This window comes from Haliotis asinina, chromosome 5 (assembly GCF_037392515.1).
Source record: "Haliotis asinina isolate JCU_RB_2024 chromosome 5, JCU_Hal_asi_v2, whole genome shotgun sequence".
Lineage (NCBI taxonomy): Eukaryota > Metazoa > Mollusca > Gastropoda > Lepetellida > Haliotidae > Haliotis > Haliotis asinina.
The window spans coordinates 79,250,006-79,267,699 of NC_090284.1; the positions used below are offsets into that span (position 1 = coordinate 79,250,006).

Genomic DNA, 17,694 nt, shown 5'->3' on the forward strand with positions numbered 1-17,694 from the left:
AAAAAAAGTTTGATATTATTTACGTTGCCAGCGAACAAAGTTGTAGCTTTGTGATCAGGGTTATACAGGGTTTTATGTGTCCAGTGTTAGGTTTTATCCATTAAGCCTCAGGCTGTCTGCTTAAGTGCATAACGTATCTCCTATTTTGCAACTTTCATGAGTCTTGCACTCAGGTTGACTAGTGTACTCTCTGCATTTTAAGGGCTACAAGAAATGGATCATTAGGAATTACCTCTTGGTTGTTAGTGTTAACAGATTTGGACAGATTGTGAAGGTGGTAGTGCTTTCCCTTATTCGTCCTTGTAGACCTCCTCAGTGGTTTCCTCAACTGAGGTAGAGGTGAGATACATGATCGAGTGTCTGCCTTGTCTGGGTATTCTACCCAAAACATCAGAGGACTCTGAGGTACTAATAGCTGACCCACTCTTATCCTGTTCTTCCTCATCCTCTAATTTACTCACCATTGCCCAGGACACTTTTGTGATATCTTTGGATGGACATTCCTTCATTTCTGTCCTGTTAACAATTTTGTCTGGTCCATTGATATTTACAGGTGTCACCCTGTACAATCTCCCCTTGCAATCTAGTTCTTTCATCACTTCATAAAGGCTACTATTCCAGTGATCTTGAATTTTGTTTCTACTCTGGACCTGCCGATTCCAGGGTACACCAGTGAACCAAGGGTTATGTTTTTCTGGTGAGCCTGTTCATCGTGACAAATTTTTCTTGCTCTGTGGATGCCTTCCAAACATCAGAAAGAATAGGGAAAAACCTGAGGCTGAATGGGGAATGGCATTGTAATACAAACGATACGACAATTCTGAAAGATAATCGGGCCATTTCTTCTTTTTATCCTTTGGGAGAGTTGTATGGAGTTCCTGCAGGGTTCTTTTGAAATGCTCATACTGTCCATTACCATGAGGATGATGTGGTCTGGTTCTGCTCTTACACACACAATACAGGGAACATAGACTGTACTACCTCTGACTGGAAATTCTTACCTTGATCGGAATGAATACTCTTGTGAAAAGACTGAGTGTACGCTCAATACCTTGATGTCCTGCTTGGACATGTATACTCTACAAGACCTTCTCATTTATTATGGTGGGAAGTATAAGTTGTCTAATCTGGCCAGTGCAAGGATCTTTAATTTCTCTGTAAAGGAGCTGATCATGAACAGCTCACCTCTTCCACTGTTAGAGCAGGTTTAATGTTTGCGTCTGTTCTTTCTTTCTCTCCTCTCTTGTTGGTTTTCTTCCCATACCAATAAACTGCTGTGTTTGCATGAGTGCTATTTCTTTTTGAGAATAACTGGGAAAAGAAACTTTAGTCTCAATGCCTTGTTTATCCTGATGTGCAGAAATCCTAACTTGTATAGGGACCGCTGTGGATTTCTGTCTGTTCAGTGTTACCTGAACTGATGCACACGTCAAAAGTGCTAGCTGATTTTTTTCTCCATCAGCATTCTTATGCTGTGCTGCTAGGTTCTTGACCTTGAAATCAAAAGCTGCAAGCTGGGACAAGCTGGGACTCCTATCTCTGTTCCACTGCACCCAGTTTGTAGGTGACTCAGTGGGTTATTGTCAGTGAATACTGCAAGTAATTCCTGAACTTGTCAGTAATGGCCCACTTAAAAGCCATTTTACAATATGATTTTCATGGAACTGTAATAATTGCAGTTTTCCTCAGTGGGTCTCAAACTCCTGCTGGCATAAGTGATCACTCTTCATTTACCATCTTGCTCCTGAGACAGAACGGCGCCAAGACCATTTAGACTGGCATCAGTTTCAACATTTACCCTTCAAAGTATCGAAAGTAGCTTGACAATTATCATCCCAGGCAGACTGTAAAGATGTTTCTGGTTTGCTTGGATTCAGCCTGTTGACTACATTATGCATGGGCCCTGCTAAGTAAGAGAAACTCTTTACATATCGCCTACAGTTGCTTGTAAACCATGGAAATGATAGTAAATTCTTCAATGTCTTGGGTACTTCCCATTCTGCTACAGCTTTCACTTTCTCTGGATCAGTTGCAACACCATTGACAGATATGGCATGTTCAAGATATTTCACCTCCTGCTGCAAAAAGTGACATTTGTTTAGTTTGAGCTTTAAACCATGTGTTCTCCAGATTAGGAATACATCCTTCAACTGAGCAAGGTGTTCCTCAAAAGACTTGACAAATACAACAATGTCATCCAAGTAAACAAGCAGAATTTGGAATATCTGCTTCTCGAAATGTTGTTGCATAAGCCTCTGGAATGTAGGAGGAACCCCTGACAACCCAAAAGGCATGCGGTTGTACTCATACAACCCATATGGAGTAGTCTATTCCTTGTCTTTCTCCTCTACTGCCACTTGGTTGTACCCACTGGCAGTGTTCAGTGTTGAGAACCATTGACTGCCATGGAGTGCATCCAAGCTCTCTGATTCTAGGCAGAGGAAATGAATATTTTTGGGTTTTAGAATTCAACTTTCAATTATCAGTACATAGGCGAATCGAGGAATCTTTCTTACGCTCTATGACAATTGGCTATGCATAAGCACTATGGCTTGGTCTGATGACATCCTGCTGTAATAGCTTTGTGTTCTCTAACCTCAGAAAATTGTCTTGGTGGAATTCTGTGATAGGACTGGGAGACGGGCATCATCTTTAATGTGAATCTGATGCTTCACCATGTCTGTGTATCCCACGTCAAGGTCATCCTTTGCAAACACCTTATTGTAAGCTTTTAATAAGCTTCCTAATCTTGCTTTCTCTTCAATACAGCAGTCACCGTTTGAGATGCCAACAGGCAATGCTTCTTCATTTTTACCGCTCTGATCATCTGACAGTTTTCCACTTGCCTGTTCCTGACATACTTCTGCCCCATCATGAGTTTCATGAAATTTAATCTTGTTTTGTGATAGAAGTCGCTCAATTTCTGCCACCACAGACAGTACACCTACACTGGTTCTGGGCTTGAGCCAGGGAGCAATGTAAACACCGGCTACTGCCGGTAAAGTGTGGGTGGCAGTTGGTGGTTCAATGGTGATTCCGGTGGTGGCTGGTGTTTGGTGGTGGCTATCGGGGTGCCACTGGTAGCCGATGATATCACTGGTGGTGGCCAGTGGTAGCGGCTGGTTGCCGGTGGTGTGCCGGCAGGGCCTAAAGTGGGTGTTAAAAAGGGAGAAAATGGTGACGCTATAGAGGTAGCATCAAGCTAGGCAAAATGTTGGAAGTTTTAGGTCTTGTAACAAGACCAGGTTTGTATACAAATTTATTAAAAAAAGGATATAGAATTTGTATATTGATGTCCCTCACTGGCTAGTAAGGGACCTGGGACCCCAAGATTCTGATTTGAATGTGGGGCCGGGCATAACAACATACACTGAGTTTGAGAGTATATGAACTTATATTCAGATGGAATATATAAATGGTAACCGGAATGAGGGTCTATTCAGATTACAATCTACAACTTTGCAGGGTGAATAAATGTCCCACAGTCATAGAAGGTGCTAGGTGCACTCCTACTCATTAAGAGTAATGAGAGTTAAAAACATAGCTGTAGAAAGCAGGTCTTGATATTATGCATTTGGGTTAACTAGGCATCTGTATTCTTGAAGGATTTCGTCCAAGTTTGTCCTGATAGCAGGGTTGGTATCGGGATTCTGGTGAACTGTGTTTGGTTCAGCGGGAGACGGCATCCCATGGGATAGATTGGAGAACTACTTGCCAGGGTTCTGTAATTGGAAATGATGGAATAATAGTGGTTGACCAGTTTGATAATGGCGGGATAGGCACGTTTCCTTGATATAACATAAATGGGCACGGTTTGTGTCCATAAATGTAGGTAGTTACCTGGTTGAGTATAGTGTTTGGAGCGGGGGTCGGTAGGAGGCATTCACTTTAATGATACGTGGGTCCACAGTCATGGCTTGGTATGGAAGATGACGCTACTAGAATGAGTGTAAGGTCGTCCCAGATTAGTCCACAAAGTTGTGGTTAAAATTCTCAAAAAGAGACAAAGATTGGTATGAGAAACGGGGTGAAAACTCAAGGAGTGATGATAGTGTACCATAAGTCACTCTTGTGGTGATTTGGGAGATTGAAATGGTGAACGACGAGTTTGTCTCTCTTGTGTGTAACATCTGCAAAATGTTCAGACAATCTGGTTCTGAACGCTCTTTTAGTGTCACCAACATATTGTTTCTTGCACGAGTTGCAAGTGGGTAGGTACACCACATTGCGACTTTGGCAGTGGTGCTCATGGATTCTGTATCTCCGGCCTGTGTGGGTACTATAAAAGTACCTGCTAGAGTTGATATTTCTGCAGACTTTGCACGAATGATCATGACATGGATTGTCAATGAACTTGTCTGTTTTGCCCGCGACTGTTTCAGCGGTTTGGAAACCTGCAATCAAATCTTTCCCTCTCCACCAATCACAGCCTTTCGACACAACAAACTCTGAAAGACATCCTAGTCAGAGCCACCATCACCTATCCCCTTCCTAACCAGCCTAATCACATTCATCCCTAGTATACATGGCACCTGCTCCCTCCGCTGCCTGGTTGTCATATCGGAACTGTTGTCAACAACCAAGATTGGTCTTTTAGAAATTCTTTTTACCAGTGCCTCGACGTCCAATTCTATATTATCAATACAGTCAGGCCGCGTTAATCCGAACACTTCTGTTTTTCATCAAAAACGTTCCAATAGTGAAACGTATGGACTACTGAAGCAAACACCACTTCAGTCAAGTTACTTCCCTTTGACATTCTGAGACAAGAACATACAAACATATACATGTATCAGATGACTTTGTTACAAGTTTGTAGACATAACAACTTGAATCTTAACATAAAAATCAATCAATACAGTGTCTGGATAGATTATTCATAGCATTACACATACCAATCACTCACTTAAGTTGAAAGAAAATCTCCAATAACAGTCTCTTTGGAGAGTGGCTTGAAAGACGCACACATGCTGACCATTGTCTCCAAGTTTTTGTCATCTCCAACACATTCAAAATAATTTATCATAGAGTCCGCATAGGCTCTCATTTGGCTCACAGTAAGAGGTGGTGTCGGTTCGGGCTCATCGTCAGAATCTTCTGGGTCGTTGTCGGCATTTGTGTCAGTGAGGGGCTGTCGATCGTTGTCGATGTCAGTGAAGTCATCAGCATTTTCAATATCTCTGTTTTCATTTGGGAAACGTTGGAGAAACTGACGAAGTTCTGACAAAGCCATCTCATCTTCATCAATGACAGCATCAGATGGAGTGGGGATGATGTCAACATGACGGTGACAGTTCTGAATGGTGTAGACCTTTACTGCCGACCGGGCAGTTTTGACAAAGCAAAGCGCTTCTCTGAGATTGAGCGTTTGTGGCAGGTCATCTTCAGCACATCGAATGAAATGTTTCACGAGATATTTCTTGTAGTGGGCCTTGAAAGTTCTTATGATGCCAGCATCCATTGGCTGAATGTGCGATGTGGTGTTGGGAGGCAGTAAGTGAACTTTCACATTGGTCAATTTGACATTGGCACAGTTATGACTTGCAGAGTTGGCACAAAGTAAGATCACGTGTCGACCACGTGATCGCATCTGTCTGTCAAATGACCGCAACCAATCGACAAACCTGTCTGATGTCATCCACGCTTTCTTGTTAAAACAATAGCACACATACATTTCTGGGTTAAAGTCTCTTCCGAAGTATCTGGGACGTCTCGATTTTGCTATCACAAATGACTTGATTTTGACTTTGCTGGTTGCATTTGCACACAAAGCAATGGTGATCCTTTCTTTTGATTTCTTTGTGACGGGCATTTTCTGGCTTGCCAGGGTGTGGTTTGGTCCGAGTTTGTAGAACAATCCTGTCTCATCAATATTGAAGATGTCCTCTTCGTCATATTCTTTCAGAATGGCTTTCAGCTCCTCTCGCCTACGAATTACGGCGGTTTCATCAGCACTAGCTGCTTCCCCTTGATAAACTTGTTTCATAATTGAGTAACGTAATTTGAAATGGTCCATGAATGTCCACTGATGAACAAGCAGTTTGAGTTGGTCCGAAGCCAAACCTCCCAGACATTCTCTGAAAATTAATATTTCAGGGCCAGGCTGCATTTTTCTTACAGACGCTGTCAATGAGTTCAGTGAGGAAATGTGAAAAATGTCTCAGAGACTCACCCTTCTGTTGTAATCTATCAAAAAAACATTTTTGAAGCTCATGTACTGAACAGGTGTCTTTAAAAACATCCAGGAGTATTCCCCAAATCTGAGTGGGATCTTCTCAGGCCTCACTGGGTCTAATTCGGAGCTCCTCTTTGGCATTTCCTTCTAAGTGTGCTAAAAGACTAAAAGAAAGCTGGCTTCTTCCTGTGGTGAAAAGTTTGACTGTTTTACTGCTCGATTGACCTGTTCTTTAAAATCATGAAGCTGGATGCCCTCTTCTGTGACACTGAATTTACTTACCTTGATATCTTTAAAAAAGTAGTTTATCCTGTTTCTTTTCCTTTCCCTCAGTTCCTTTCCTGGCTGCATGACTAAATAAATTTAATTTTTGAGATAAGTTACTTGCCCCAACCTGATTCATTGAAACCAGACAAACAATACACAAGACTCCACTTCCAGTCAACAGTCAGCCTCCATGTGTCTCAGTACAAACACAGTGTAAACACTGTGCAATGAATCACACAATATTGACATTTTATGAATTATAACTCTTTATAAAGTCACTTTCTGCATATATTGTCCTTGTTTGGCACTGCTAGGGCCAATAATATTTCTTTTTTGCCTGCCGTGTTTCTTTTTGCCTGATCTGCTGGACGCTGAGGCTGTCTAGGAATAGGAGCAGCGGGGGTTGTTGGGCGAATGATACAAGAGTGGCCGAAAACTTTGTTGCAGTTTGTTTGTACTCAGCTGTCGAATCTTGAGAGTACAAGGCCTGAGACAGCATTAATAATGCACTTAACAGCTAAAATGTTTAATTTCTTGTTTACCTGTAACTCAAGCTCAAGGTTACAGCTTTTCTATTTGTTGTCTGAGCTTGATAACAAGGAACCATTGTGAACACAGGAAATGTTTCCTGGGTCCATGCATTGTAATCACTGACAGGAAATGTCTCCTGGGTCCATGCATTGTGAACAGTGACAGGAAATGTGTCCTGGGTCCATACATTGTGAACACTAACATTAAATGTGTCCTGGGTCCATGCATTGTGAACACTGACAGCAAATGTGTCCTGGGTCCATGCATTGTGAAATTATTTTCTGGTTTTCCATGGCAACATTTCGGACTTAGTCTCAAACTGGAGGGATGGGCTTTTTCCAGAGCCGAACTAAAAACTAAAATATCTTTCTGCAAAACTTGGCAGATATGTGAGGGAGACCCTAAAGTGGTGCCTTTAGCTGTTTACAGATTTTGGTGATTTATCATTTTCCCATTTTCCATGGCAGTGATTCAGACCTAGTCTCAAAAGGGATGAATGAGCTTCATTTATAAAGGACAACTCAAAAACAGATGTGTGACCTTAAAGTGGTGCCTTTTTCTGTTGGCAGATTTTTGTGATTTATCATTTTCCCATTTTCCATGGCAATGATTCTGACTTAGTCTCACCATGGAGGGATGGGCTTCGTTTCAAGTGCACAAATTGAACACCATTTCATATCTTTCAACACATCTTGGCAGATATATGAGACAGATCTTGGAGTGGTGCCTTTTGCCCTTTACAGATATATGGCTTTTATATTTTTCATGATTTCCATGGAAACGATTCAAACTTAGTCTGAAAAAAACATTAAGTAACTGTCAGATGATTTGTCCTTTCAAATATGTGGGGGCCGGGGGATATGTCATCTTCTGATGACTCTTGTTTTAGTGGAGTCAAGAGAAACATTGCAATATCATATTGAATGTAGTTACATGACTCTGAATGGTCAAGGGGAATATTTACAGGAACCAGTGACTCAGGCTATCATCCATATCGACGAGAGGGAGGTTCACAGCAACACTCAGAGCCAGTATGGGTCTCACACCAAACAGCACAGAATCTTTGCTTTAACAATGAAGATTTCAACCTCCACAGAGGATTTTCACCACCATCAGAAACCAAATCAGTGGCAAAACCTCCTGAAAACAATGAAAACATACCTCCAGATGTTTCCTGTGTGGATACTACTGAACAAGCTGTACAGAAGGACCCACCAAGTACATCACCAATAGGACAGTACCAGCTACCACCCCCTTACCACACTGTGAGGAGCCAGGGATTCCTTTCTCCTGGTATGAAGCACTCTGCTTACCAGAAATATATGCGTTTGAAAGATCGTCAGCGGAAACTACGTGCTCTACGCCGGGGCAAGCATGGGCTGGATGGGACTCAGGAATTGTGGCAGGACGATGAAAGCATTGCAGACACTCATTCAACAATGTCTCTCATTTCTTGCACTTTAGGTGAGATTCAACATTTCAGTTCTGTATTCTTTTTGTATTACTATTAGATCTTAATTGTAACTCAGTTTTTGTTTGTTTATACAACGTGTGTTGATGGTAAAACAATGTCTGTACCTACAGGGAGCTACATGCCAGGCATCCACGCACAATACGGGTCAGAGGCCGCCCTGTTGATGGTTGATCACGATAAAGACAGTATCTTCAGCACCGACCTCTCCTTCCTTATTCCTGACTGTAAAACACACAGGTAAAAACCACCTGCTCAAATATTAACAACATACTCGGGTAACACTCGTACTAAGGTAGGAGCCTCATACTAAGGCAACAGCCATATGTTTATATACCAGCCACTTACTAAAGTAGCAGTCACATACTATGGTCGCAGACATATACAAAGGTAGCAGCCTCTTACTGAGGTAGCACCCACCTACTAAAGGTAGCAGCCACATGCTTATATACCAACCACATACTAAGGTACCAGCCACAAGCTAAGGTAGCCGCCACATACTAAGGAACCAGCCACATACTAAGGTAACAGACACATACTAAGGTACCAGCCACAAGCTAAGGTAGCCGCCACATACTAAGTTACCTGAACCACGGGGAAGGTAGCAGACACACACTAAGTAACCAGTTGCATACTAAGGTACCAGTTGCATGCTAAGGTAGCAGACACATACTAAGGTACCAGCCACATACTAAGGTACCAGTCGCATGCTAAGGTAGCAGACACACACTAAGGTACCAGCCACATACAGTCAAGTCTCGTCAATCCGACATCGCCCGTTGCACACTAAATCGTCAGATTACGAAGAATGTCGGATTATGGAAATCTCAGAACATATCACGCCCCATGATCGAAAATAGGACAATCATGATTCAAATGTCCGCTGTCACTGTGAACAACAATTAAGCGAAAAAAACCTTCAGAGCTCATATGTATTTTATTAGCACATAACATAAAAATGCACAACATTTATATATTTACCATTTGCTTATACATGTACTCACATGTGTCACATTCGTTTTGCATTGTAAGCATGTTTAGTGTATGCAATCAGTATACATGTACACTATTTTCCTAACAAAAAAAGTCTTCGATTGTTTTCTGGGATTCGGCCTTGCTTCAGATTTTCTTCAGAATCTGTTGCATGTTTTCAATGGCATCAAGATGGGTCATGCTGAACAAATCCAGATGGTGTTCAACAAAACTTGCGAGTTCGTTCAGGTGTATTTTGACAACAGAAGGCTTTGGAATGGTGGGTTCCTCGCTGTCGTCAACCTCGTCCTCGATTTCACTGGTTTCTTCAGTCATCCTCACCATGTTGATGATCACTTCGTCAGATAGTGATTCCTCGCATGGTAGATCGCTGTCTGCATTAATGAAATGTACGGTTGATGTGCTTGGCCCATACACTGTATTCACAGCTGTGGAGATTTCTTCAATTGTCTTCATTGCATTGATGGCAACATCTGTGGTCACTGGTTCAGTTGATGGCAGAGTTCTGGTGTGGCGCCAGCAGTTAATGTTAATTTTTTATTATCCCTGCATCGAGTGGCCGAATGTGTGACGTTGTATTGGGCGGCAAAAAGTGACACTTAACATTAGTTAACTGGCAAGTAGCATGGGAGGGGGCATTATCCAACAGCAGGATCACGTGACGTCTTTGCATTCGCATTTGTCAGTCAAAGTTCACCAGCCAGTCACGGAAAATTCAGGAGGTCATCGATGCTCGTTTGTTTACGTACCAGTGGCAAACAGACGTGGGGTCAAATATTCTTCCAAAACGTCTTGGCGGATTGAATTTGTGAATAACAAGTGGCTTCAACTTATCAGTTCCGGTTGCATTAACTGCCAGCATCACTGTCAGCCGATCTTTGGACTGTTTCTTACCAGAAACCAGACCAGTGCACAGTGTCGAATTTGGCTCAACTTTGTAAAATAAACCTGTCTCGTCACAGTTGAAAATGTCACAAGGGTTGTAATCGGCAAGGATTTCCTGAAGCGACTGCCTGCTTTCACTGACAACTTCTAATGATACAGACGCAGATTCTCCATGAACTTTGTGATTCTTTATCCCATGCCTCTGTTTGAAACGATTCAGCCAACCGGTACTGTATGCAAAATCGGTCACGCCTAATCCATCGCCCAGCACTTTGGCCTGTTTTCATCAGTTCATCATTCAGCATCACATTTCTTGATCTTACATCCGTAAACCACAGAAACAAAGCATTCTCCAACTCCTCTTGTTTTGGTCTTCTGTTTCTTGATGAGGATGTGTCGCTTGATGGAACAGCCAACCATTTTGTTGACTCTTTTAGGATGTCCGATATCTTTGATCTGCCGATCTTAAACCCAAACTTCTCACTTGCATAATTTCATTCTGGGTCACTTTAGGTTTACTTTGCTTGAAGAGGCAAATGTCCTTCTTGATCTGTGGTGTTATCTCTACTCTCGAACGCTTACTTGGTGTTGAACAAGACATTTTATCGCCTGTGTAACTGTAAGGTATGTCGTTCTCATTAATTTTATGCTAAACACTGTAAATTGTCTAACTCATTTTTGTTATATTGAGTGACGTGTGTCAGTGTATTCAAGGATAATTGATCCCACGCGATGCTCACCTCAGTGTATTCAAGGCTAATTGATCCCACGCATTGCCTACCTCGGATTAACATGTTTAATTACTGTGTGATTACGACTGTCAGCTGTTGATTGTGTGTGTTGGAGTCGGCCTTCCGGATTAACGAGAGTAAACAGCGTTCATTCAATTTGTTCCCAAGAAATGAGCCAGATAAAGCCAATTATCGGATTAAAGGAAGTCGGAATAATGAGACTTGACTGTACTAAGGTACCAGTCGTATGCTAAGGTAGCAGACACACACTAAGGTACCAGCCACATACTAAGGTACCAGTCGCATGCTAAGGTAGCAGACACACACTAAGGTACCAGCCACATACTAAGGTACCAGTTGCATGCTAAGGCAGCAGACACATACTAAGGTAGCAGACACACTAAGGTACCAGCCACATACTAAGGTAGGAGCCACATACTAAGGTAACAGACACATACAAAGGTACCAGCCATAAGCTAAGGTAGCAGCCACATACTAAGGTAACAGACACATACTAAGGTACCAGCCACATGCTAAGGTAGCAGATACTAAGGTACCACACATATCCCAAGGTAGCATGCATGTATTAAGATAGCTGCCACTTACTAAGGTAGCATGCACATAATAAGGTAGCAGCCATATTCTAAGGTACCAGACCCATGCAAAGGTAGCGGCCATATGCTAAGATACCAGCCACATGCTAAGGTAGCAGCCACATGCTGAGGTAGCAGCCATATACTGAGGTAGCAGCCATATTCTAAGGTAGCAGACATATGCTAAGATACCAGCCATATACGAAGGTAGTAGCCACATGCCAAGGTAGCAGCCATATACTAAGGTAGCAGCCACTTACTATGATACCAGCCAAAGATAGCAAGCACACACTAAGGAGTTAAGAGCTTAATTTGCACAGGTAAGTACAGTGTGTAATCCGTTAAGATGTTGAGACTGTTGTGAATGTAGGCAATATGGATGTCATTGATATGATATATTCTCGGCTTGTTATCTTGAAGGAAACATTTATATGTTGGTGAACGATAGTGAGTGAATTATTGGATCATGTATTTATCCCCCCGGCATGTAATGTGGGGGGATGTGGTCGACACCTTGTCTGTCCGTCCGTCGGTCCAGCCATCCCTCTGTCCGTCCGTAATCATTTTGTTTCCGGAGCATAACTCAGAAACCGTTCAATATTTTGAGACCAAACTTGATAGATATAGTAATCTCAGCCTACAGTTGTACCTTTTGCTATTTACAGATTTTTGGCATTCATATTTTTTTGTTTTTCCATGGAACATTTTGGTGTTAGTCTTATGGTGGTGTGGGCTTCGTTTTCGGAGCAGGACTAAAAATCCATTCAATATTTTTCTGCAAAACTTCGTAGATATATCAATCTGAATCTATAGTGGTGCCTTTTGGTATTTACAGGTTTTTGTGATTTATTATTTTCTAGGTTTCCATGGAAATGTTTCAGACATAGTCTCAAAAGTGAGAGGTGTGTTTCGTTTCCGGAGCAGAACTCAAAAACTGTTCAATATTTTTCTGCAAAACTTGGTAGATATATCAGTCAGAAGCTGAAGTGGTGCCTTTTGCTATGTACAGGATCTTGTAATGTATTATTTTCTCGGTTTCCATGGAAATGTTTTGGACCTAGTCTGAAAAGTGAGAGGTGTGTTTCGTTTCCAGAGCAGAACTCAAAAACTTCTCAATATCTGTCCGTAAAACTTGGCAGGTATGTGTGGCTGATCCCAAAGTGGTGCCTTTTGGTATTTACAGGTTTTTGTGATCTATTATTTTCTGGGTTTCCATTTAAAGGTTTCAGACTTAAGAATGAAGATTTTTATGAATATCAACTTCTTTATTATGAGAACACAACATTTCAGAGTTAATGCTTACTCCTTCATCAGGTGAATGAGAATTGGGTACAGAGCTATATTTATATGTACAGGTAAACAATAACAAAGCAACAAGTGGAATTAGTTATCAATAGCTGGAAGCCAGTATAAACAAGCACTGATAGGGAGCCGACAGTTATGATAACAATGTTGGAAGCCAATGGTAGAATTATGTTTACATAACACAGATGGGGATAGAGGAGGGATGATGATAAAGGATGTACACGGGTGGATTGTGTAAACACTAATGAATTACTTAGATGGAATGTACACAGATAGAAGAGATTAATTTATCAACAAGTCCCAGGCACTTGGTAGGTACACTCCTTGGTCATGGCTGATTGCTGGTTTCTGTCTCTGGATCTTGATCATGGCCTGTTGTAGTTTCCTTTGGCGCAGTTGTTGTTGTTGGTAGATAGTATCCCCTTCTCATTCACCTGGTGAAGGAGTAAGCATTAACTCTGAAACGTTGTGTTCTCTTAATAAAGAAGTTGATATTCTTAAAAATCTTCATTGTTATGTATTTCACTTCTAAATGCCCTTCAAAGGACTTGTTTCAGACTTAGTCTCAAAATGGAGGGGTGCTCTTCGTTCCCAGAGCACAACTCGAAAACTATTTCATATCTTTCCAACAGATCTTGGCAGATATATGAGACAGATCTTGAAATTGTGACTTTGCTGGTTACAGATATATGGTATTTATAATTTTCTTTAATTCCATGGAAACAATTCAAACTTAGTCCAAAAAAACAATGAGTAACTCTCAGATTATTTGTCCTTTCAAACATGTAGGGGCCAGGGGGATCTGTCATCTTCTGATGAATCTTGTTTTATTCTGAAAGAGACAAGTGATTAGACTGGCAAAGCTCTCCTGAGAATCAATAGATCCACCAGATACAGTACCACTGTCTATATTACATGGATACATCTGTTAATAGATCCACCAGATACAGTACCACCTTCTATATTACATGGGTGTGTCTGTCAATAGATCCACCAGATACAGTACCACTGTCTATATTACATAGGTGTATCTGTCAATAGATCCACCAGATACAGTACCACTGTCTATATTACATGGATATATCTGTTAATAGATCCACCAGATATACTACCACTTTCTATATTACATAGGTGTATCTGTCAATAGATCCACCAGATACAGTACCACCTTCTATATTACATGGGTATATCTGTCAATAGATCCACCAGATACACTACCACCACCTATATTACATGGGTGTGTCTGTCAATAGATCCACCAGATACAGTACCACCTTCTATATTACATGGGTATGTCTGTCAATAGATCCACCAGATACAGTACCACCTTCTATATTACATGGGTATATCTGTTAATAGATCCACCAGATACACTACCACCTTCTATATTACATAGGTGTATCTGTCAATAGATCCACCAGATACACTACCACCTTCTATATTACATAGGTGTATCTGTCAATAGATCCACCAGATACACTACCACTTTCTATATTACATAGGTGTATCTGTCAATAGATCCACCAGATACAGTACCACCTTCTATATTACATGGGTATGTCTGTCAATAGATCCACCAGATACAGTACCACTTTCTATATTACATGGGTGTCTCTGTCAATAGATCCACCAGATACAGTACCACCTTCTATATTACATGGGTGTGTCTGTCAATAGATCCACCAGATACAGTACCACTTTCTATATTACATGGGTGTATCTGTCAATAGATCCACCAGATACACTACCACTTTGTATATTACATGGGTGTATCTGTCAATAGATCCACCAGATACACTACCACTTTGTATATTACATGGGTGTATCTGTCAATAGATCCACCAGATACACTACCACTTTGTATATTACATGGGTGTATCTGTCAATAGATCCACCAGATACACTACCACTTTGTATATTACATGGGTGTATCTGTTAATAGCTGTTAAATATATTATGAAGTATGATACAATTTTAATGATTGCATTAATAGTATCTCTGTTTAATAGTAAACATGTCTGCATAAAAATCATTGTAATTAAAATGTGGTCATGTTTTATGGTGCTTTGAAAATAGACTTTGATTGTTACTATGTAGAGGAAAAGAGGATCCACCTGTAACCAACAACCTGCAGTCTTCGGCTGACAACAGCAAACCGAGGCTGAACAACCAAACAAAGGTAAGGCTCCAAACAACATTCCTCACGTTCTGTAGCATTCGTACCTCTTATACGGTAACATAGGAAGTATAAATACTATGAGAAAAGTTGCAAGATCTTAGGCTTACGAGAGTTTTGTGAAACGGGCCCCTCTGTTGTAGGGAACAACATTCCTCACAGTCTGTGTTGAATGTAACAACATTCCTCACAGTCTGTGTTGAATGTAACAACATTCCTCACAGTCTGTGTTGTAGGTAACAACATTCCTCACAGTCTGTGTTGTAGGTAACAACATTCCTCACAGTCTGTGTTGTAGGTAACAACATTCCTCACAGTCTGTGTTGAATGTAACAACATTCCTCACAGTCTGTGTTGCAGGTAGCAACTTTTCTCACTGTCCATGTTGTAGGTAACAACGCTCCTCACAGTCTGTGTTGTAGGTAACAACATTCTGTTACGAGTGTGTATTTTCTGTATATTTTGTTATTAATTCAGTAATAATTATGATGGGTCACATTTTGTTTTATAGATGATCAGCACTTTTTGGATACTGGTTTTCCAGAATTTATCTGCTCTTAGTTTTCAATGTGTTTACTTCCGGGAGACTTATTCAAAGGGCATTCTACAGTGTTGACGATGGTTGTATGTGCCCAAACTTTCGGGAAATGACTGAGTATATTATATGAAAAGACTAGTTGCCGTGTTGCGAGACAGACACATCACTGGAGTTACAGTTATCATCTGCATTTGTCAACGCCTAATCTAGATCATCCACTGTCAGACCGATCGCTGTGTTTACATTCTGCATTGTTGATTCTCTCTCGCACTAAGACTTTGGTGAGTTTACTGTATTATATTTTGTGACCCATTTCCTTAGATTTTGTCTCACTTGTATGGAATTTGTAATCAGCATTGTGGAATTGACTTCTGACCTTGTATACCTTGCTCTCGTTGCATAATAATACAATTTGAAAGTTTACGACTTGTTTTTGTTCTGTTTTGCTGGTTCACAAGGGGACTTCTTACAGCGTTTGTCATGGTAAATTCTTAACCGTAACAAAATTAGGGGCTTGTCCAGGATAGAATTCATTTGACATTTGTGAACTTTTTGGGAAATTTATTTCAAATTTTTGCAATTTTGCAACACGTTATTTGTGGAACCAGCAAAATGGTGTTTGAACTTGAGAAGTTTGTATTGTCCCCTGACTCTGAGACAATTAGTCAGTTGAGGAAATCAGATTTATTGCAAATTTTTTCACATCTCAGACTTCATGCCAAACCTGCAATGAGGAAATTTCAGATTTTGAAAATTTTATTGAATCACTATATTGATGAGGGAATTTTTGAAGATGATGTTTTGGAAATGGTGCCAGAGGAATATTCAGAGCAGTTGGAAATGAAAAAAATTAGAAATAGAACTGAAATGGATGAAAAATGAAAAAAAAAGAGAGTGAAAAAGGAGAAAGGGAAATGAGAAAGTTTGAGATGCAGAAGGAAATAGAAAGGGAAAAGGACAGAAACAAAGGAATTAGAATTGAAGAAATTGGAAATTGACAATGAAATTACTCTGAAAAAACTTGAAAACCCTTCTCAACCCTCAGATTCTTCCTCATTTGACATTGCAAGGCATGCTAGGCTTGTCCCCCTTTTAATGAGAAAGAAGTAGACAAATATTTTCTACATTTTGAGAAAGTTGCAGAAAATCTCAAGTGGCCTAGGGAGTCATGGACTATGCTATTGCAAACTGTCTTGAAGGGTAAAATGTCAGTACAGCAAAGCTCAGATTATGATCTTGTGAAGAGTACACTTTTGAAAGCTTATGAGTTAGTACCTGAGACTTATCGTCAGAAATTCAGGAATGCTCACAAAAGGGACAATGAGATTTTTGTAGAGTTTGCTAGAGAGAAGGAAACATTGTTTGATAGGTGATGTGGGGCTAAGGAGGTCACAGATTTTGATGGTTTGAGACAGTTAGTGTTGATGGAAGATTTCAAGCAGCGTGTTCATGCTGACCTTAAGACTTATTTGGATGAACAAAAGGTTGATGACTTACATAAGGCAGTAAATCTTGGCAGTTGATTATTGTTTGACTCACAAGAGTTCTTTTAGGTACGTAATGTAAAGTTTTCTGGCCAATAGGGCTTTTCCCCAGTTAAGACTTCAGGACATGCAGGTTACAGTGGTGTTAGAACAGGTTCAAATTCTAGTGGCAAGCAGTCACATACTTTTCAGTCTAAGCCTTAAGACAACCATTGACTCAGATCCTGTTAGTGCATATTGTAAGTAGCTAGGTCATTTGATTTCTGTTACAAACTCCAGTTTAGAAATCAGGCTACAGGTTCCTCAAATGCTTTTGTCTCCATTGCGCCTAAGCTTTTCTTTCCAGGTGGTTCTGAGAGAGTTTTGTTTGTGAGAGTAAGTCTCCAGATTCTGTAGTTCGGAAGGAGTTTTTGCCCTTTGAGTCTAAGGGTTCTGTGTCACTTATGGGAGATAATTCTACCCCACAGCCCGTTTTTATCTTCAGGGATACTGGAGCTCTTCAGTCTCTGATTTTCAAGGATATTTTGCTTTTTTCTGATGAGTCT

At 40.7% G+C, this 17,694-nt stretch overlaps 1 protein-coding gene across 2 annotated transcripts in view; it reads left to right on the plus strand.

The window, feature by feature from the left end:
• LOC137283164 (tyrosine-protein phosphatase non-receptor type 13-like) overlaps positions 1-17,694 on the plus strand; it is a 313,874-nt gene that overhangs the window by 37,438 nt on the left and 258,742 nt on the right. For both annotated transcript variants that reach the window (XM_067814606.1, XM_067814607.1), the window contains exons 8-10: positions 7,940-8,437; positions 8,558-8,684; positions 15,049-15,130. In XM_067814606.1, coding sequence (XP_067670707.1) covers positions 7,940-8,437; positions 8,558-8,684; positions 15,049-15,130 — 707 coding nt within the window. The remainder of the gene's footprint in view (positions 1-7,939; positions 8,438-8,557; positions 8,685-15,048; positions 15,131-17,694) is intronic.